Genomic DNA, 23,151 nt, shown 5'->3' on the forward strand with positions numbered 1-23,151 from the left:
AATTGAGGTTCTGTAAACCGGGTTTTAAAATTGCAAAAACTGATGTTTTTTAAACACTTACTCTAGGATGTCTAGGCTTTGTTTATTAGCCCTTATCGTGTAATTAAGCATGAATAATCGTCATGCGCCCGTAGTTAAGAATTACGTATTCGACGAGTTGTCTTATCGTGTCTTGTACAACGTGTATTAATGACGTATTAATAGACCACATGGAGTGAAATCCCCTGTGTTCAAATTTAATCCTTCAGCTTCCCGAAACGGTCGTCCACAGGTTGGGGATCTAAGGAGCCATTTTTGCTGCGGCCACCAACAAAAACTCGGGCACTACGTACTTAAGCAAAATTTAGAAGAGGTGGCATCACACCGTCTTGAATTGTTTGGATCAAAACTTGATGATTTTATGGGATGGCGAAAAATTGGCGTAAACATCTAGAGAAACTCGAGTAACTTTAACCAGTCGATCAGCGTTTCATGTGTTGAGTGTATGACGTATAATTAATTACTTACCTAAAGTCATATCTTTTGTACAAAATTCGTGTGAAGAAGAAAATTTGAAGTGGAGTCATTTTTGAACGTAAAATATTGACTTGACAGTTCAGTTCAAATTTTCTTAATCCGTACGATAGAAAGAAAGGAGTTGAAAAAAAAAGTTCGTTTTGTAACGATATTTGCATTTATTGTGAGTCATTGACTAGATTCAATAGTTTAAAATTACACTTTTTTTGATAAAAAATGTTTTCATTTACAAAATTTAAAAAGTAGCAAATAAATTTAAATGTACACTCTGTGTGACATATCTACTAAATTTCAACATTTTGTTAATGAGTATGTTTTTTTTTAATAATCTGCTTGTCGAGTGGTACTTTAGTTTTGGGTTAAATATTAGGTATATTAACTGTAGTAGATATGTCTACGTAAAAAATTACATACACAACATAACATGTAGATGGTTAATCACATATCATAATATATAATATAGCCGTTATGTAAGTTATATACCACATAATTATTAATAAACATACATATCGTTATTAAGCAGAAACAAAGATAAAGAAACTAACATCGGATGATATTTTTTTAGCATGATAACAACTTGGTAATGCACTATTGAACATTAATTTAATAAATTATATTAATCGCAAACCAGAGATTAACCTATTTGTAATGGCTATGAATAATATGTTTACGTAGGTATGTGAGCGTAGTGCATAGAATTTTGCAAGCGATATTTCAGTAACTGGAACTATTTGTCTACGTTTACAATTTACAGTTGGTAGTAACATCTTCGATTTGCTTACTTTAAACTATGTCCATTGGTTAGACAATACACAAAAGTTACATTAATAATTTTTGTTAATTAGGTATAGTAATATAATTATATTATAGAGTATGTTTGCAGTTCTTTCTAAATTGTTCAGTACCTACTTCTTTTTATATTATCAGTCTGAACTGAGATCTCCAGGAAAGCTCATTCCGTAAACATGAGGATTGATCTTACAAAAGTATAATAGTTTTATAATGTTTCTTCTTCATGTTGTCAGTGGATCATTTGAAATAACTCAGAATTCCAGGATATAGATGATTTTTATAAATAAAAAATATATAAATGGTGAGAGACCAATAAATTCAGAAGGAGTGGCATATGAAATTGATTTCTATTTAATTAAGTATGGGTATTATGTTAGAGCTAAAGCTTAAACTCCAATGACAGTGATTATTATTTCTTCATTATGTATTTACTACTAAAAATTACCTAAACAAAATGAAAATATCTGACATTTTGAGCTTCTTTATTTTCGTTTTTATACATAGAAGGCATTTAATGCCGTAAAGTAATTTACTTTAAAATCAGTGAAGTGTTGAGTAGAACAAAATTTTGATGTCACGTTTTTCGACAGGTTTCATTTTTTGAGTAGATATCGAAGATAAATTTATATTTATACCCAACTGTCTGATAAAAGCTCAGCGATATATTTCAAAGTATTTTGGACGGAAGTGGCAGATATTCCAACTATAATTAGATTGGAAATAAAAAGCTACCTACCTAATTAACAGAAGACAAAATTTTGGAATTTTTGCGAAATTCTTCATTTATTTTTGTATTCTGCATAATTAACTGTTATCTGAAATTTCGCTTGCAAACATTATTTTGATGCATCTGCGAGTATATGACGACCAATATATTTTTTTTGGTCGGAAACAGTTTTATACAGGTACAAAACTGATATAATTTTAAGGTGTAGATCACCTTAAGAACGTATGTACCCACCGCCGTTAGAAATGATTGCATATATCATTCGTTTTCTTTGAAAACATAACTGAATGTGTGTGTGTTTTTGTTATTATACCACACTTTCACGTTTGCTTTGTTACGGCTTAGGTACTTCTGCTTGACTTTGAAAATAAATTTTGTGTTGTTAAACGTATACTCACAAGTTTTACTTCTAACAACATCATAAATTTTCTTTCCAAGTTTTATGTTACAAGTTTTTAGAAGTTTTTTAAAAATCTTAGGTGGTACCGTTGCGATCAAATTTGCTTGTCACATAATAAACACTACAAATGTTTGTACAAGCTTTTAAAGCATGTGTCTAAAAATCGACAACTGAAAACATTTACGACTTGGATGCAGATAGGCTGACAAACTTGGAAGAAAACTTATACGTGTACAGTAGGCTTTAGAAGCAATCACTAAATTACGATCATCAGATTTCAAAATACAAATGCTAGTTAACTAAGTAACAGCCGCAACTTATATGTTTGTTGAAAATATAAATTCTGTTCATGTTTAAATGAAGAAATTAAAAATGAGATTTTTTCTTAAGTTTTGGGTATTAGAAACGACTGGTGTTTTTCCATGGAATTTGCTTCTAATTTTACAAACATTTTAACATTATAGAGACTTATAGGTGTTTATAAAAGAAAACTAAGGCGGGCCAGATAGTGTTACATCTTGATATACAGATTCCTAAAGTAACATACGCGGGTAGTTTAAAAAAGAATATTTGGCCTGTCGTTGTCTAGTTTAGGATAAATAGTATCACCAGGTTTGTGACTTTCCTGTTGTATGGCCAAATTAATTGAAAAATATCTACAATGTAGGAACAATGTCAACTTTTACTTAAATTTCAAATATCTACACTTTGTTTTTGCCATAAAACTGACTTTCGTAAATATTTCCATAATTCCTAATTAAAAACAGTAATTAAAAAGTATACTTAGACCGCGAAGAAAACCAAGTAGTACGAGAAGTTATAGGCGATTTATGGCACTTAATAATTTTTATTTCACAGCTTGAAGGCAAGTAATAATTCTAATAATGATACTCACTCATAAAGGTTTTATTACTTATCTCATTCAACAATACATACGTCTTAGAGCAAAGTGTGTATTTAGGTATTCTTATTAATAAGTTGCTATAATAAAATTTTAAAACATGGTTTACTTTTTAACTTTTGTAATTTAATTAGATATAATTATGTAACTTTTATTACTGTCGACTAGTTGTATATGGGACGATTGATCCTAGATCAAAAGCTGCTATTTCAGTGTCTATTATTAAAATTTATTAGAAGTTGATAAAAAAAAAATGTTTCTACACACGATTGAGGTCTAGTTTTCAGTGTGTCCTACATTCTAATAAAAAATCCTTCTTATAAAGTTTAAAAAGTTGTTGATACTGATATACTCTTACACTATTTTATGTATGGTTTCCAACTGCAGGTAGTACGTTGTATTCTCTACTTATTTATTTCTACCTAAATTTAGTGACGATGTTGATGATTTCCAGTGTCTGTTGCACCACCGTTTGCATCCATGACTTCATAATACAACGTTGTTTTTACTTTAGTCATCCAAAATTTAGTTAAAAAGAAATTAGCTATTAGGCAAAACAATTTGTTCAGTACTGGACAGAGTATTGCTTGATGCACTACTGCACATATTCTATACAGTTGACCTTCGAAAGGATCCAATATGGCCGGACATAACATGTGGTTCAAATTCACTTCAGTTGGCTAAAAAATTACAGATTGTTAGTATATTCGATATCACAGTGAAATTATATTGAAATGTTAACGAGCAAATGTTTTTCTACTAACATATTTTTTTTCTACTTTCTGATCTTTTGGTATCAGTTTCTCCACTGTATCTAGCGATTTGTTCATATGAAATCGCATTATATCTGTATAAAAGATTGTAGAAAAACTAATACTCTTCTAGATATGGAAAAAACATGCTTTCAGCAAGGGCGATAATTTTTATGTAGGGGTTCTATAATAGAACTACACTTATCTAAAAACGAAAGCTACAGTTACTATATTTCTATGAAAATTCTAAAGTTTTGGTAAAAAAAACCTTAAAACCTGTTAGAATGGTTTTGTAAAAGACATCCAACATGAAGATTGCTTTGTTAAAAAAAGCTTTGTTAAATATTTCAGACTCGTATAGTGTAACATGTGATGGAATTATATGGGTCCAGATAGTCAATAATTGCTGTTTTGATGTTAATTAAATTAATTCACTATTGGTTAATGAAACAGAATAATGTTATACCTATTAATCACAGTATGTAAGTATGAATAGAGATAAATCTCACAGCAGTAATAATGTTTCACCATTCAGTAAATTTAATTATTTGCCATTCAACCAAAAAAATACTTTTATTATGTAAATTAATGTAAAATCTATTTACCTCATTACCTTTCGAGTTATTAACATGGAATATAATTGAATATTGATGATGGATTATTGATCAAACCCTTTATGAACTAAATATTTATATTTTGTTTTTAAGAACTCTTCAAATTCGAATTTAGGTTTCCATTCATCTCTTCTCTGTGATGTTAGAGCTTAAAATATGAAGAACAAGGAAATATAAAGTCTGGTAAAAAGCGTAGTATTTAGCAGTCAGAAAACTTATCTAGAACCGTTTTGCTAACCGATTGAACAAAATATGTCAGTGATAACCCGACCCTAAAAAAGAGAGAAATACAGGTACGGATAAAGAAGCACAAAGGAACCATGCAAGATCTCAACAGAGGTTTTTGTATGTTAGAAACAAGTACACGGGGAATTTGGAAATAGAATTTCCATTTGCAGAAATTGGCAAAAATCAAGTCGGGTAAAAAATATGACTCCGGCAGGTGACAAAAGGAAAACGGAAACACCAAAGGGAGAGGAAAATGAAGCCACTAACGAAGAACATGGAATGTAGAAAGTAAACGTTTGTTTCTTCTTTTATTTCTTCTTCGTTGATACTACAATCTTAGTGGGTCCTGACCTCCTCAGTTGTCTCGTTCCTTTAGCCATTTTCTTCCTAGTTTCGAGTCCAGGCTTTTAATATCCATTCTAATACAGTTCATCCATCTCGTCTGCGAGACATAAAGATTAACGTTTTTTTATATAGATTTGATTTTTTGTCTCTTGAGTAAAAATATTTCTTGGTCTTAAGCTTTATTTGCAAGCAGTATTCTTCTCTTAATTTCGTCGTTTGGCGTACTTTCGCTGATTATTATTAATGAATCTAAAAATATAATTGTAAATATACAAAGTCCTCAATTTTCGGCCGCTTTTTAACCCCCGATTGCAAAAGACGGGTGTTATAACTTTGTTTGTCAGTGTGTCTGTCTGTGGCACCGTAGTTTCCAAGCGGATGAACCGATTTCAATGCGGTTTTTTTTTGTTTGAAAGCTGTAGGAACAGAACACGGTATATCGGCCAAAGCCATTTTAATAAGCTGCATCAACCTTTTTGGGGTCTTCATTTCTCTCGTAGCTTCATAAAGTTGGTTTCTTTTGGAAACCGAATTAAAGTGAACAAATGTGTTAAATGCATCTATCCCAAATTTCGTTATTTTTTATTTGGTCTATAATGGATTTGTCAGTCCGGACTCCAATAAATTTAATACGTTTCTGTTAGTGTCTCAACAGGCGTGTTTTAGTCGCTTCAATACCCTCTTTATGAATTGGACATGAATTGGACATATTAGGCCAATCTTCCAGTTCTCGGGTATAGTACAAGTTGTCCATATTCTTACAATCAATGTATGTAGGAATTTTACTAGTGCCGTACCTCCAAATTTGATTAGCTCTGCTGGTATATTATCATTTCCTGCAGTCTTGCAGCTTCTTGATTGCTTTCCCTCGTGTTCTTCTTCCTAGTTGCAATCGTTTTGTCCTTCTTTTTCTTATTTTACTTTACTTAGTTTTAGCTGATAAGTTGCATTTTTTTCTCCTAATAGCTTCATGATATTCTTGGTCGAACTAGTCACATCTTTTCACCTTTGACTGACCTAGAACCTTTCCAGCCACCGACTTAATTACCTTTTTACCAAGATTACATAACCCATTAACCGACTGACTGTTCGTCAGTTCTAGTTAATTTACGGTATTCCTCTTTTTAAATTGCTCTGTGATGGTTTCATTATTTAGCAATTCTGTATAGGACGTTGTACGAGGGCTACAACCTTCCTTCCTCACATTTCCAATCCGGACACTTAACTTTGCGTCCAAAAGGTACTGGTTGTAGCCCATCTTTGCACCTCGAAATGCCAGCAGGTGTAGTAGATCAGATCCGTGTCTTAGGTCTATGATGAAATGATCTATTTGGATAGTTGTTTTATCGTTCGGGGACCTTCTGACGAGATGATTTATTTGGGTAGTCGTTTTATCGTTCGGGGACCTCAACGTAACCTTATGAATTTTTTTGCGGTTAAATCTGTCAATATATTCCTTTCAAACAGCAAATTTTATTATGTATATGGTCCTCTTTGCGCATTGCCACTAGTTATATCATGAACTTCTTGTTTTCCTACGTATAAGTTTTCTTTTTTCTCGATTTTCGCGTTGAGGTACATGAAATAACGAGAAGAACACCAAAAACATGTGACAAAACGAAAGAAGTTATTAGAAAATGAAGAAAGGTATGGGAAAAACGGATTAAAAATTTTTTGTCAAGACACCAAGCGAAATAAACTATCGCTTTAGTTTTGGAAAACTAAGGCGAAATGTATGGTAAGGACTATAAAAAGCGAAGATGAACAAATTGAAAAGCATCTGGATGAAAGCGAAAATGAAACAGATGACAATGTACGAAACATCAAGTATGTAAAAACTAATACTGAAGATTTGGGAAGGCGAGAGAATGCCAAAGAGTGGAGCAGTGTTTAGACTATTCCATACTTCCACAACCAAAAGGGCGACTAAACGGTTCCAGTTTTATCTACGAAGTGTTGGTGAGAATTCTTAAGAACCGTTTAAATAAACAAAGGAGATCGACATTAGGTCAAATTTTTATCATTACAAGCTCCACCATTATGCACCGAGGAAGAACGAATACCTAGCTGAAAAAGGTATTTAGTTTATTAGAAGACAGAAAGACCAGTGGACAACTACGGCATAAAGGCTACAATTAGAGAGTGTGTGCCGGGGAAATAAGAAAAAGGTACACCAAGAACGAGTTGGAATTTTTTGACCAAACTTCGTATATAAGTTAGATATTAGTATTTGTATAAGAAATAATAATAATATGGGTCGCATTGAGAGGACAGTTTTTCTGTACTCTAATCTTTTTTGTTCAAAGCATGGAAGAAAAGATCAGGTCGTATGTGGCTATTATTGTCACTGTCATCGAATTTGGTGTATGCAGGTTCTGTATTACTCTTACAAAATGCCTCCTGTACGTAGACGTCGTAATTTCAGTCAACTTAGCGAGTTTAATAGATGAAGAATTGTGGGCTTGAGAGAAGCTGGAAAATCGTTCCGGGAAATGGGGGCAATAATACTGAGGAGCGCAAGCACCGTTTCAGAATGTTGGATAGAGGAAGGTCGATAATGAAGATCGAGAAACACAAGTGTTCGACAGTAAACAACACATCGTCAAGACCATTATCTTCGACTTTTAGCTTTAGGAGACCGTTTTGCAACTCGCCGATCAATTCGAGATCAATAGTTGACTGAGACAGGGCGCCTAGTCACAATACGAACGATTCCCAGGTGAATACGGTCCTTTGGACTTCTCGTATTGTCCTCATTATGTGCTTCCGCTCACGGCTGCACACCGCTGTGACCGGCTACTCTGGTGCACAGAACGACAACTTTGGGATGCTGAATCTAACAACATCATCTAAGTGATGAATCCCGGTTTTGTTTGGCAATGCATGACTGTCGGGTAAGGCTGAGAAAACGAAGAGTAGGACGGGGCAATTTGCAGTTTGCAATGGAAAAACATGTGCATCGCACTGTGGAGATAATGGTATGGGGTGCTATAGTGCATGGAAGCAGGTCGCCTCTAGTCTTTCTTAGAGGCAACATTGCCATATCTTCAGACGCTTCCCGACCCCCTTTTTCAACAGGATAACGCCCGTCCTCATGTTGCACGTTTTAGTTTAAATCAATTTGAAGCTGTTGGAGTCAATCTTTTGCCATGGTCACCCCGTTCACCTGACTTTTCACCCATTGAACATGTATGAGATGTAATGGGTAGAAGGCTCACAACGAATGGATCCTCCACAGACCCTAGAAGCTTTACGACATGAGGCGCAGCTCGCATGGGATGCGGTACCTCAGCCGGATATTGATCATTTTATCAGATCTATGCCAAGACGAGTCAGTGAGTGCATACATCTTAGAGGTGGTCAAACCCATTATTAATAAAAACTTCTTTCATGTTTTAACTTGAAATTTTTATCGATTGGTCACCGACCCTCTGTAAATATGTGGTGTTAAAATCATTATAAAATTCTAACTCGTTCTTGGCGTTCGGTTTTCCATGCCGGTTAGTTAGACAAGGCATTTAGAATAAGTTGAACATAAGTAGCTACTTATGTTTATTCTAACGGTTTTTTGCTGCTTCCTGTAATTCCCTTTTTTTTTCAATTGTGCACTGTATAAAATTTCAAGAATACAGACTGGTAATTGATGATATTTAAAAGTTTTTTTTATACAACATATGTTCAATCAATGGTCGTTATGGACTCGATTATAAACTGATTCAACACATGTGACATTTATAATAATCTAAACGATTTTGTCTTGTGTTTGTATAACACACTGTGAATTCTGTTTCTTATTTTGGGTATACTAAAACTTATATATTATGTCTTATTTCGTTTAGAAGAATAGCGTCCTATGATTTACGAGTCTCGGTTTTATTAAAAGTCAAAAATTTATTTTTATGAAACGTTAATTTCCATCACTGTTCCATTTTTTCAATATTTATTAATTTTTACGTTTCTAAAAGTTCATGAAGGTGAGATCTTAATATACTTTTCCGTGATTGTGTGCAGCTTACTGATAAAGAGTGCATGAGCAAAACTTATTGTTATTTTGTGTATAGTTGTTCAGAGAGTTGTTAGCTATTTTACAAGAAATTAAACAATAGAACCATAAATGTATCAACATTGTTACATTTTCAAAATGTACACCTGTTAAATTTTCAAAATGTGTACAGATCATGAATATGACTAAATATGTTAGAGAATAGACGAAAATGCGATGCATTTTAATAATAATTTTCTTAACAAATCACAGATGATGCAGATCAATTAAAACTTGTGAGGTATATGGGGGCGTGGAGGCGCCTTAGTTGAATTTAATAGTAAGTGGTTTTTCATTTTCCTTAAAATGCTATAAACTTTCTGAACAACAGTTCTAATATACGTACAATTGCGATCGTTTGTAAAAATGCAAAATGATAGATAACGTTAATGCTGTAGCTGAAAGCATTCCAACTGACGTCGGAAAACTTCTCAACATTGTAAACCCCTGAGAAAATTGATTGTCAGTTAAAGTGAAACCTTATAAGATACTTTTACCTCCTAATCTAAGCAGGTAATAAGGCACGACAAACATCATTCCATGTTGTATCCAATATATCGCAGATTCTAATGGCAACTGTAAATCAGAACAACAAACAAGTTACAAAAAGAATGAGGAAGGCGGAAAGATTTGTGTTTGAGTGACATTAATGTTGATAACAAGAAATGATTTTCAGTAAAATACTTAGTTCATGTGTTTCAAAGCTGTAAAAATATTTTCTCTTTTGTGATGAATGTGAAAATGTGTAGATCGTAAATTAACGCTGTTTGACTTGCACTGTCATCGATTTTCTAGACTCATTTTACTTACTAAGGACTCCGTTTCAATTACACGACCATTTAAACCAGTCCGGTCAGGAACATTATCCACCTACTAATTTTACGAAGTTCCTGGTTACATAGCTTACTGTTAATACTAATTAATCACGTTTAGTTAGGATTTGCATAAAATTGTTTTAATTTAAACTTTTAAATTTTGATATGTACTTAGGTATTGAAACTGTACATGTGGACGCTTTCAGGAACACGCTTTCTCTGTTCTGGACAAAACGTAACTTGTGAATGGTCGCTCATTTTCGTTTTTTTTTTTGTTGATTAGATTAATGATAAAAAGTAGAAAATCAATTTCAAAGTAGGTTAACTATAATAGCTATATTCTGAATAATTTCTATACCTGAATAGATGTGAAATCAATAAGAGCTATAATGGACAAGTTTTCCCATTCTTTACCGGTACATATGTAATAAGTAGCTACCAATATGTTTGAAGGAAAAACAGAGTAATAGTAATGATAATGTAAACACCGTTCTAATATGAGTCATTGTATTTTGTGTAGTAATAAAGTTAGCACATACTAAAAAAGAAATTATTCATTCATATGACTAACATTTACGGGCAGTAATCAAAATTATCACGCAAATCATTATTGATTAGGTTCCTGAATGAATAAAAACTTTTTCTTTGTAGCTACAATATGCCTCGTGCGTCATTGTAATAAAACATTGACGAGCTCCTGATTTTTTTATTGAATTTTCTGTACAAGCATGTAAGCCGTACAAACTTAACATTTATTTATGGCATGTTTTTGGAGGTTTAAATTCCACAGTTTTCAAAAACGTAATACTTTAAGGTGTTTATTGTTTAATTCAATAAATACCTAATGTATATAAAAATCGTCGGTGAAGTTTAGAACATACTTTTACTTTTGAAGTTTCGTAATTGTTATTTTTTTTTTACTTTTTAACTTACTTATATTATTTTGCTGTGCTAGCAGGGCAAGATATTTTGTCGCAAATTTCTACTAACTCTTTGTGTGATTATTTATGTTGTAATATATCACTTGAATATCTTGAATTAACAACATTAATGTAAACAAGTAGACACGGAAGTTATTGTGCATAATAATGCAGCAGTAAAGATAACAAGAATAATAATATTAAAATTGTTGTAGTTGTTATCAAAAGATTATAAAAAAATAAAACGTCTCTGTGTATCCTTTGACCGATAAGGTGAATATTATATGAATACAGTATTCAATTTCTGGATTTATAATTTGCAAGAGAAAAAAGTTTCGAAGGAGTAAAGTATTATTACGCTTATAATTCTGCAATTAAAACTGCAGAAAAAGAAACGTGTTTAAACAAACAATAGAATTGAAGACTTTTTAAATTAAATGATGTGGAGATAAAAATTGAAATATTTTAAAAATCTGCATCATTTAAAAGTTATTGTAGGTGAAATAATTGTTTTAAGTCATGGCAAAATTTGTATTTTTTTTTATAAAATAACAAATAAAAAAGAAACCTGCTGTCAGTGCTGATAAATTCAGTGGTACATTAGTAAGTTCGCAAGTAGTCCAGTAAATTCGGCGTTAAAAAAAGGGCATTTTGGGTACGCAGCGACTTTTTTGTGGATGTCGTAGGGTAGTAGGTCGTGAGTATGAAACTGAGTTTTCTGAGCCTCTCAAATAGAAAGAGATAAAACTTTATGATTGGAATTACAAAAAGTTTTCATCCCTTAGTTTTTTATATTTTTTGTTAGCAGCTTTTTAAATATTAACGTTACGCCGAAAATGTATTAATAAAAAATTGTTATTTGGGACCCAGGACCGGAAAAAGTCGAGCGGAGCAACACGAGTACTCGAAAAACTTTAAGAACATGTCTGCCTAAGATTTTGTGGGCCGACATTTATTTAAATTTATTTAGAACATGAAAAATTAAGAAATTATTTTAATAGAAATGAATGAAACACCGGGATAGAAGAAAAATGTTGACATTAAAATTCACGTAAATAACGTTAAATAATTAGATAGTTCCTCTTACTAAAAAAAAGCAGTACAATGACCACATTCGTAGTTCCTTCACATATTGAAAGTGTTCTTGAGAAAATAATAAATGTCTTAATGCCCCAAAAATCAAGTACTTATTGGAGAAAATATAAGAATAAAATTTATGCAGTCGTACCGTCCGCCAATAATAAAAAATTGGTCGAAGATTATTTCGACAGAACTTCCCTCGTCCCTGAAGTACAATAAAACATATCCAGCTTTTTCGATATAATGATAAAATTTGACATTACGAATTTTTTATGAGAACCCTTATAGGCTAAAATAAAGATATGTGCCTAATGTTAAAGCAAATGTAAAGAAGCGTGTTGCGCATACGTTTCAAATGAGTTTTCCCTTAGACTCATCACATTTTTCACATTTTGGATAGGATTTATTTATGAAGATTATAATAAGTTTAAAACGCCTACAAAATTTGAAAGCATTCGGTTTTACAGTTCCTGATTTAATCAATAAAATAATTTAACTCTTTCGTTAATTTTTTGAGCCACCCTGCGTAAGTAATTCTAAAAACTATGAGTACATTGATAAACTAACTACAAGTGTATAATCATAATATTTTGCATATTTCTGAGAGGATTTATTCAGCATAATTTTGAGATGACATCAATTTTTTTGGGAGGCGGTAAAGGAATAAATTTTGTTTAACGTTTTACCATGATTACGATAATCTTAAAATATTTACAAGGTTTCAGAGCATTCGATTTTACAATTTCAAAGTTAAATTACAAAATATTGTTATATAGCTTTGAATTTTTTCCCAAAAGTCTGTATGTCTAGGGTGAAAATTTGAAACGGATTTATACACCACAAGTGCAGGAGTATCTTATTTTCTAAAATTTAACAAATTTAATGTTATACATTTTGGAGATAACGTCAACCCATTGATGGTGGGGATGATTAGCCAAATTTTAGTTCGCGTTTTACCATCTACATGATATTTCTAATTTATTTTTTATCTTACTTTTATTAAAACTTAATTCTCAGCAAAAAAATGTGCCTATTTTCTAATCGTTCAGTACGTGGTACTACCCAATAGCATATGATAACATTCATATTTTCGTTTTGGGAATTTTAAAGGTCTGACTATTTGCATTTACCGAATTTTGTAATTTACTTTTCTTTGAAAATAATGGAGCATCATAATGCTAAAAAGTTTGCCATTTGACATATAACAAAATATGCAGTTCATTGTATTTATCTACATCTACATACTAAAGACTGTATTAATGTTATCAGTACTCAAATAATAAGTCTAGAGTTTTTCGAATTGATTTTCTTCATTTTATTATGTGAATAATTAAATAAAATTGAAAATGTTCATGATAAGATTTATAAGAATAAAAAGTTGCTACAACGTATTTCACTTTTATGTAGATAATTATATTATCCAAAAAAATTTTCTTCAAAAAATTTTGTCAGAATCACCGTTACGGAGATTTATAAAAAAACTAGTTGCACCCTTCTTTTCAAGATGGCGGCCGAACGAGAACTCAGTTTTAGACTCATAGTCAACCCCCTTACGAAACCCCCCGAAAGAACTCGCTGCCTACCCAAAATGCACAGTCTCATGCCGAATTGTCAGTATTAAATCTAAGTTCGAGAAAAGTATTAAGAAATTCTTGACGTCAATTGAACACTTACAAAAGCAAAATATCGATTTAAATAGATACGTCAAAATAGGTGGAAAATTAGCCACTGTTGTCAAGTACATTACGAACAACTTGTAAGTTTTTTGTGATATTATAAAGTGGAGTTCAATCGATTTCACGTATCCTGCACTAAGTAGTGAATTAAAATATGGTGAAATATCTAAAAGAAAAAATTAAACTTTGAAGGACTATGTCTTCAATATTTGGGTCCAAGGTGGCAGAGAGTTAGTGTGCTATTTTTGAGTACTTTTTATTTATTATGTACTTAATATTAATCATAAAATAAAGTGACTCATTCCTATATAATTTATTAAGTGAAATGTTGTTTAAGACTTATTGTGTAAGTAGTGCTTAAAATTAAAAACATGCTAGTAAAGCACAAATAATAGTAGGGCATGTGAGGGTTGATTAAAAAAAAAATGTTTTCGGATTAATGTGTTATAGTTAAAATTTTGTACAAAGTTTATGTCCCTATGATTTTTACACTTGTTGGTGGTGATTTGATCAGATATGATACAAACGTTACTAGTCTATGGCAAATATTTACAAAATAAAAATATTCGTTCTTTGTCAGTTTAGTTCAATAAAAATAGCATCAAAACACGAAGAGTTATGTCTCCGTATTGTAAAGATTTACCGACAATATGAATTTCATGGCAAAATATTTGCAGTGAAGTATTTTGCACTAAAAGGTGTACTAAAGCGAACATTTGACAATATACTGATAAAGACCAGAAAATATCACATTATCGAAAGGTCAATTTGAAAAAAAAGTCAAAATGATGCTATGAGAAAATTAGGTACACTCAACCGTACATTTGCAAAGTACTTAAGAAGGTACGTATCATAGCTAGAAGAAACTTGAAGTTATCTGCATATACAGCAGGGCAATAAAAACATTCAATTTAATCGCCGCTGGATTTTGATAAATGATCTAAAAAAAAGTTTTTTGTTAGAAAATGTTAGTCATTAAATCCCAATTTATCACAATGTCCAATAGAAGATTCTTTCTGCAAATTAAGTTCCTTAGTGCATCAAAATGGATGTACAGCAAAAAACGTCTAAATTAAAGCAACCCACGAGGTACAACGAGCTTGTGAACAGATTACTACAAAGTTGTGCGACAGTTTTGAAAAAATCAGTAATGTACCTACTAAGATCATTGAAAAAAGATGCCGGAAACTTATTTTTATATAGGAGAACATATTTACAATTTAAAAGTAATTGGCTGGGTAGAAAATTATCTTACAATAAATAGACGACTCACAGATGAAACGACAGACTAGAATTTCTGGTATTTTATGTTAGGAAACGCCAAGAAAATGTGGAAAGTAAATTTGGAAATTTGGCAAGGAACTAGAAACTACAGCTAACGAAAAAGTGTTTAACTAAAACGGGTAGTGCCAGGGGGCACAAAGGCACGTACCCTTCAAAATTACAACGTCTACAAACACACTGGACATAACAAAATAGTAATTTTCAATACTTAAAAAATTATCCGGAAGTTTGTGTCATAATTATTATCAAAACTATTTTTTTTATCTCGCTCTATTTGTTGACTCATTTAGACTTTTTGTTTACATCGTTGTCATGTAAACCGCGCCTCTAGTCGCTGTATTTGGCTGGAATCGGGTTACATTTGAAACAGTTACCACTAGGAGTAGTTCAACTACGGGCGTTAATTTTCGTTCTGCGCGAGTGAAATTTTTTGATAAAAAAAAAGAATTCAGTTGAATATTTAATAAAAAAGTGTTCTCTGTTTTACGACGATAAAATTGTAGTGAAAAATTTAGGGAGAGCCATCCCCAATTTATTAATAAAAAAAGTGTTCATGGCAAAATGGGAGACTTTCATAGATATTTTAATAGACAGATACATTTTTGTGAAAAAAATAAATTGTTTTGTTTTGTGTGTCACCTGAGTAATGAGTTAATAAAGGTATGTGGAGAAATACTTTTTTACTTTTATTGAATGTATTTTTGTATTTATTTCCGCCACACAATTTCGTCTATTAATTGGTATAAATAACAGTCTGTTTCAGTGGCGGCTCGTGACTGGCTGATGTGGTGAGGCGATGATAGAATAAGTATGACAATAATAATATCAATAATAAATTTAATTAAATTAATATGAATAATGCATATTACTTGGTCTTAGTAGTTAGTAATGATAGAAGTCTTGCCCGAATACCGGTCATTTCCAAGTTAGTAATGGGTCCTAATAATAATAATAACACCCATAACACATTTAATCAACAATGTTTTTACAAGTCAAAATTTTGTTTAAACTAGCACTTTTAATGTGTACTTTGGAACTTTCAAGTAACTTTGCACTTCGGATGAAATTCTTTAAATCGTTACATCCCGAAGACGTCGTCCATGTGTTTTTTACATTGCCTAAGAGTAGACACGGCCAACAATATAGACTTTCAGCATAAATATTACGGCTACGGCAGAGCCGTTTATATGTTTCGTACCAGGCTGATTTAAAAAACCTGGAGTACTGACGATTTTATTGCTTATCAATGGGAGTTAAATGAATTAACGGTTTTGACTGCTCGATATTTAGCAAAATTTACGTTCTAACTCGGTTCGCCGTGAAAACGGCGTTTCAAGAAGCAACATGACAATATCGCAATATCGTACTCGGGATTCATTAACTCACCTGTACCCTGTACCTATGAAAGAGACAAAAACACGAAAAACCAACACGTGGGCTTTTATTCACGTTTATGCTAATTACCCATGCACCCTGCACCCCTACCATTCTGTAAAATAAATGGGAAAATGGTTTAATTAGTACGCCGAAATTGGCCGAGAAGCATCGAAGATATCGCCTCAGTTCCGAGCGAATTCATGTATAGGAGCATAGCAGCTGAGTCATGGAAATCCGTGTCTGTGATTGGCCTTCGTTGGTTCAAGTGAACCGCTGCTCTGGCCGGTTCAGTTAAAGAACTCGGGGCATAAATCGTACAGTATTCAACGGAAAATGTCCGCAGAAAGCGTAAAAAATAAAAAATCATCTACAGATTTCCCATTTCAACATATTTTTGTAACTAAAAATGCATTGAAAGCTCTTTTTTAATTTTAAATTAAGTCAATCTGTTCTTAAGATATATGCTGTGAGGCGCCGCCTCACTTGCCTCATATGACGAGCTGCCACTGGTCTGTTTTATATCTTCATATTTAATTCATCAATCAAATTGTGTCCCCCTATTTCAAAAGGTCATGAGTCGCTACTGCTCATTATATAAAGTGTTTTATCAACTGAAAACAGAAAATGTTGTATCCACTTGGAGATAAAAATATGCTAAGGCATGCACGGACAAGGGGAAATCTAGCTTTTTACACTGGATGTACCTTTGAATGGTGTTTTCGTGTTCAGTCGGTTTTTGTTATCTAGAAACTTTGCTATCTAAAAAAAAAAAAATCGTACCTATAGTGGAATTCTACGTGTTGCTGTAATCAGTTATGTTGTGCCGAAGTTTGTTATTTGAAATCCGGCAAACCCGAAACATACCCTGAATTTTCTGAGCGAGGCTGCATACAGCATAAAGATAAATCTTGTCTCAATTTTGCACCCGACCTGACCTGACTTTATCCGTTTTCCACAATTTTGGAAGCGATAATTTTTATATTTGTAATAAAGACGTTATTACGTGACGTATTTAACAAGCGCACTAATTTCAAGACCTATTAAATTTCAAAATAAGGTATATCAACCTGTCCTTGTTACAAATATGTATTTTTCATTTCCCAACCGCCGGATAAAGGAAATAGGGTCGACAGATTGGGAGCAGCCCGTCCTTTTGCACATAAACTGTGGAACTGATTACTTTGTAATTTTAAATTTGCTTTAAGATTGTCTTAGATATAATATAACGTTAACCAAAAATTTTCTAATCTTCAGTCCAAAAAAGTGATAACGTCAAATTAAAATTGTTTTGAACATGAAAACAAATATATGTTACTTTAAATTTATAGTGTGACATGCCTCTCTACTTACGATTTAATAATTAATCCATCTAGCCCCATTTTGACGTGCAGAGGTTATCCTAAGAAAGTGAAGTTCACAGAATCAAATTTATAATTTATTTAAGAAGCTTCACTATGGATTTTTTTAAACATATTGATTTAGTTATTTAACTAATGGTAATATAAAATTTTATTTGTTTATCACTTTTAAAAAATTATCTAGAAAAATTAAAAAAAATAAACAAAATAAATGCCCTAAAATTATAATAATTTCTGTAAAACCCTGGTAAGACAGTAATGTAACGTTATATTTTACGCAGATACATGTCCTGCCGAAAGAACAATTTAATATGGACAAAGATATTCCTTTTATTTCAATAATGTAATAATGATTAAGGACATGTTGTAAGAACATCATCATAATGTAGATATGTTTAATTTAATGTTGACATTCACAGTTGAATAAAAAATGTCTCGCTTCTGATTATGTTTACATGTCATCTGTCTATTTTCTTAGAATAGAATAAAATTATGGTGTTGCATGATTAAAATTTATATATTTATATCTAACTCTAGAACCATTTACATACCTTTGAAAGAAAAAAGTTTTTTTGATTTCACAAAATAAAAGAATGTTAAGAAAAAAAAGAAAAATTAAACCAGTAGATATCCCTGCTTCCAGTGCATGGATTCAGCGTGCTTTATGTGAATTTCCTTTAGTGATCTAATACTAGCACGCGACGGCGTCTGTTTCCCCACTACCAAGCATCGGTCAGAACAATTAATATGGTATCATTAAATGTATGTTGACACACCCAAAAATAGTCAAATTTTGTTTATAGGAGATTAAAGAAAAACGTTGATTATTATTAATTAGAATCTAGCTTATATCTTGTTTGTTAATAGGGGGAAAACAGTTTGTTGTTTATTTCATATAATGTAAATTTTTATTGTTATAAGCCACCAGTCTAAAGTGTGGGATTATTGTACACCGTGTATATTACTAATCAAGTGTAGCATACTTTTTATTTGTGAAAGATGTTAGCTTTTAAAGTTAACATCACTTTAGTCCTTTCTATTCGGTCCACATGATGATTTCAAAAGAATATTACATCAGCGATAAATTTAAGAAAGTTGATTTGTATCAATCTGGTAACTATAGTTACATGCTTCTGTATTACGTCATATGTATTAACTTTCTGTGAACTTTATTGATTTAAAAATACCAGAAATATTTAATACATTTTGGAATAACTTGGTAGCGTGTTAATTGTATTTTTTTTAATTCATAAACATTTTTTTAATGTAACTCTTGGCCATGAGAACTGAAAAAGAAAATAAGTTATGATTTGACATTTTGCTAGTGATTATTACCTGTGTAGTGTTGCGAGTTGTATTTTTTATTTGAAGCGTTCGTGTTTTTTAATTATAATGAGGGTGTAAAATTGAAATTTCTGAATATGTAACACAATTATGTGTTTTCGGTCAGCAAAGGGAAAATTGTCCATAGATTTTAAGATTCATTATTGCAAATTTATTTTGATTCAGAGTCCGAACAACATTTATCTGGGGTTATTTCGTTGTTGCGTCATATCGGATAAACATCCATAATAAAATTGAAACATCGAATAAAGAAGTTAATTCTGTTAATATAGAATCAAGCAAAAAAATCTTTCACTACCTGTTACATTTTTGCAAATGACGAGTACTCAAGCTGCTAACATTAATCACTGTCATAATTTACTTTGATGTTAGGGGATTTTTTTATGATAGCAATTTCCTCTCAACTCCCGATCCATATTGTTATTATATTTTTAAATTTAATATGAGTAAGAGCTGAAAGAAATTCCTTCGGGAAATCTGTTCTGATGGATAAAAAATCATCGGTCGACATGTAAATGCAAACGTTATTTCGGGCGTTAAGAATGAACTGTGATTAACTGTGACATTTAGCATTTGAGCTTGATTATTGATTTAAGGCGCACCAAAAGTGTAATTACTGTTCGTAGTAAACTCGTGACATACTCACTATTCTAGTGTCGGTTTCGGGAAACAAAAATGCCAACAATGGTCCATTTAAAAGATTTAAATGTACTCGAAATACTGCCGTAATAATTTTGCTGGGGGAAGCCGCTAACAAATATATCTGGAAAGGAAAGATATTTTCGTCAATTTCTCTTCATGGATTGCTTTATTATCACCTGTATAGCCGTTGTTACGTGACAGGGGTTTAACAAATATATCACAGTACGCGATGAGAACTTATAGCCTATTTCCATACCCCATATCAATGACATCATCACCAACAGTGTTCTGCGACCCCTTCGGTCCCTGCGGACATATACCACTGTGGGTAGGCTTATTCTGGAGTAACTCCATTTGAATAAAGTCACAGCAAATGCGAGGACAAAAACCGTCTCGATGCGTCGCCATATGGGGTTCATGAATTCGGCGCATTCCGGACCTGCATTTCTGGGCACTGTTTTATTTACTCCGCTGTATGCCCACTCCATCATTTTACCTAAAAGAAAACATCGTTGAAAATATTACGACCGAAAAACAACTTGCCGAATTAAAAAAAAAATGTTCCAAAATCGTTTTTTTATGAGCTGTAATATTTGAAAAACTTTGGGTACTGGGAATCAGGAAAAAAAGTTGCGACCTCTGGGCCGTGCCCAAAAATTGCAGACCATTACTTTAATTTCGGATTTTGTATAATTTCGTTTATTATTTGTGAATCTGAAGTAACTGTGTCAGTGGAGTTCTCACCTTGTTTTCCATTATATTTTTCTTTCGTTTCGTATGTCTTCAGTCCATGAGTGCCTATGCTAAAATGGATGAATGAAGGCTTTCTTAGAAAAGCCAGACGTCAGGGTTAGTCCTATTAACATCCTGACGTAGTTCACAGGTGATAGGTAATTGTCAGAATGCAGTCGGATTGATTAAAGTAGAAAGCACGCATTGCTGAGACGACGTAAAGCTACACTAGCTATGCGCTATCGAGCTTGGAGCTTTACCTGAACGATTCGCCGTAGCGCCATCTACATGTTTCAGCTAGCGTTACGACACCATCGTGAAACCTGCTGATACAGTTTGTTTTCAGGAGAGCCTGTTCGCTTACGAAACCCTTAATAATAAAGTATGGAGGGCGGTAGTTTATGAAATTTTCAGCAAACGTTTCATGAAAAGAAGCAGGCTGATTTATTCGTTTAATTTAAAATCTCGGAGAATGATCTAATTGAAACGATGATGTAGGAAAATATCAGCGATGACAATAAAGAAAATGTCAAGTTTGTGGTCGATGGCTCAATTTAATATTTGTGGAGTGGATCGAATATCAGCAATATTTTTTGTGAGAGCTTGGGTTGGAGGCACCAATATCTGACCTTTCATCAAGTTTGTGTTAGAAATTCTTTTTTCTTCGACTGTAGTATAGAAGTTTCTCTTTCTTTCGCTCCTTCGCTCTTATCTCCATTTACACTCGTCCTTTGTGCTACGACTTTATCCCAAATACTCGTCATTTCATTTGTCAACTACAAAAAGAAACAATTTAGAAAACGTGCTCTATTTGCAATTATACAGAGGGAAAAAAAGAAATGGAATCTGAATGAATTAAATTTATATCGTGTTCTTTTCTTTGCTCGGAAAAAAGATTGAGATGACGACGTCGGTTTTTTTACTTTACGTCATCAGTTTTTGTGATGTGTCGTTTAATTATTGTGATATTTTACTTCTTCCATTTGCGATTGAATTAAATCAAATATGCAAGCTTCTGACCAAGTTTGCGATCGTCTTTTATGGTTTCACGACTACACAAAGTAGCAACGCAAGTCCAATCTCCTTAGGGAATCAGAATCTACCACCTAAGCACACAAAAACAGCATAAATGAACTTACAACTTTTATCGCCACGAACCAGCAGTGGACAAATCTCTAGAGATGTGCATAAACGTGGATTCAACAGCGTTAATAGACACATAAAGTGACGCTTTTGAACTTTTAAAGCTATTCGATTTTTGTTGTGGGTTTTATACTGGTTATACCTATAAGTTTTGTCTACACGATGTTAATTATTCAACTAGTTTCTAATTAAAAAACCAATAATACTTTGCAGTATTCATAAACAAATAACAAGTGAGTTTCATATAGTCGCGAATTTAAATGTCGTCACAAAAAACGATTTGGTTGTTGCAATTATCGTGGCAATAATTGCTCGGTTTGAAACCGTCCTCGTTCTGCGGAGTCAGGTAGTTGTCACGCAAACAAACATGAGTTTATTATGTCAAAATTAATTATCACCGGCAACAGTGAAAAGTACTCGTGAAATTACTGTTACTAATTCGTGATATCAATGAGTGATTATAACTTCGTGCAAAAATACAGAGATGAAAAGATGTGAGGGTGTCTACCTACTCGTGTTTTATCCTGCCAGAATGCGAGCTAATCTTCTTAAATGTGCTTTTTTTGATGTTGTTTGTGAAGTTATTAATTTTGGGGTTGTATATATGCATTTCTGTAATGGAATGAATTAATCTTTTCTCCAGTTTACCTGTTCTACTTTCATATCTCAGTTATTTGAAGAGCCAGAAATTTGAAATTTAGAAAAGTTAACTAATACAAAGGAATTTAGAAAATGAATGTACAATTAGTATTATATAGTTCTTAGTTTTTTTGGTAATGACATCAACTTCTTCTTTTCAGATAAAATAAAGTATATTTTTACGAGTAGGCAACTCGTTTGGTCCAATGTGTTTAAAAATTTTAATTACACCATTTCTGTTTAATTGTTCAACTTTTAGTATCTCATTTCTATCTCTATCTCCATTTGAAAAGAGAGAACATAGAAGGTTAATTGATTGATACTAAAAAACTGTACAGTCACTATATCGTTGTTTTCATGTCTGTATTGATTTTTTCTTAAATGTCACCAACTTTTTATTTCAATGGAGTAAACTAAGTGATGCATTTTTTTTCAGTAATGATTTAAGATGCTTTTTAAATGTAAAGAATAACAAAATGACTGCATACAGTAGGTACATACACTGACTTTTGCTTTAATTTTTCCAAATTCAGTTGGAAAATTTACGTAGATAGTAGTTTTCCATTTTTGACAGCAATGTTTCTTAAAACATCAACAGTTTGTTTCTTATTTTTTATATGTGCATTCCATTCAGTTTTTTTAAAAACCCTGATTTTTTCATGAATATTTTGCGAAGCATAAGAAAGACATGTACATACCTAGTTTGTTTTGCTGGAAAATTTTCTTTTTATTCTCGTTTCTCTTCTATTTTTTCGATATTTGGCGTATGAGAATCATATCCATTTTCTCTAATCGGTTTGACATTAGTTTGTGCTATTTATTAG

At 32.3% G+C, this 23,151-nt stretch overlaps 1 protein-coding gene across 1 annotated transcript; it reads right to left on the bottom strand.

The window, feature by feature from the left end:
- Nucleotides 1-668: 668 nt before the first annotated feature.
- On the bottom strand, nt 669-20,778 carry LOC135122546 (transmembrane protein 164). Its single transcript, XM_064046790.1, has 6 exons — nt 20,558-20,778; nt 19,990-20,309; nt 19,818-19,934; nt 9,815-9,893; nt 9,664-9,764; nt 669-4,016 (listed from the first exon to the last, which is right to left on the bottom strand). Exons 2-6 carry the CDS (start codon nt 20,302-20,304, stop codon nt 3,765-3,767), a joined length of 864 nt encoding a protein of 287 aa, XP_063902860.1. The 5' UTR covers nt 20,305-20,309; nt 20,558-20,778; the 3' UTR covers nt 669-3,764.
- Nucleotides 20,779-23,151: the final 2,373 nt, after the last annotated feature.

Source organism: Zophobas morio, unplaced genomic scaffold, assembly GCF_036711695.1.
Source record: "Zophobas morio isolate AGI-343-1 ecotype UQ-CSIRO unplaced genomic scaffold, CSIRO_AGI_Zmor_V1 ptg000005l, whole genome shotgun sequence".
NCBI classification, from domain to species: Eukaryota; Metazoa; Arthropoda; class Insecta; order Coleoptera; family Tenebrionidae; genus Zophobas; species Zophobas morio.

Coding starts and splice junctions, on each gene's coding strand:
- LOC135122546 (XM_064046790.1), bottom strand. CDS start 20,304: ATGATGGAGTGGGCATACAGCGGAGTAAATAAAACAGTGCCCAGAAAT. Junction 19,935..19,989: donor ACGTAACAACGGCTATACAG/GTGATAATAAAG, acceptor TTTCCTTTCCAG/ATATATTTGTTAGCGGCTTC. Junction 9,894..19,817: donor CCGAAACCGACACTAGAATA/GTGAGTATGTCA, acceptor TCTGATTTACAG/TTGCCATTAGAATCTGCGAT.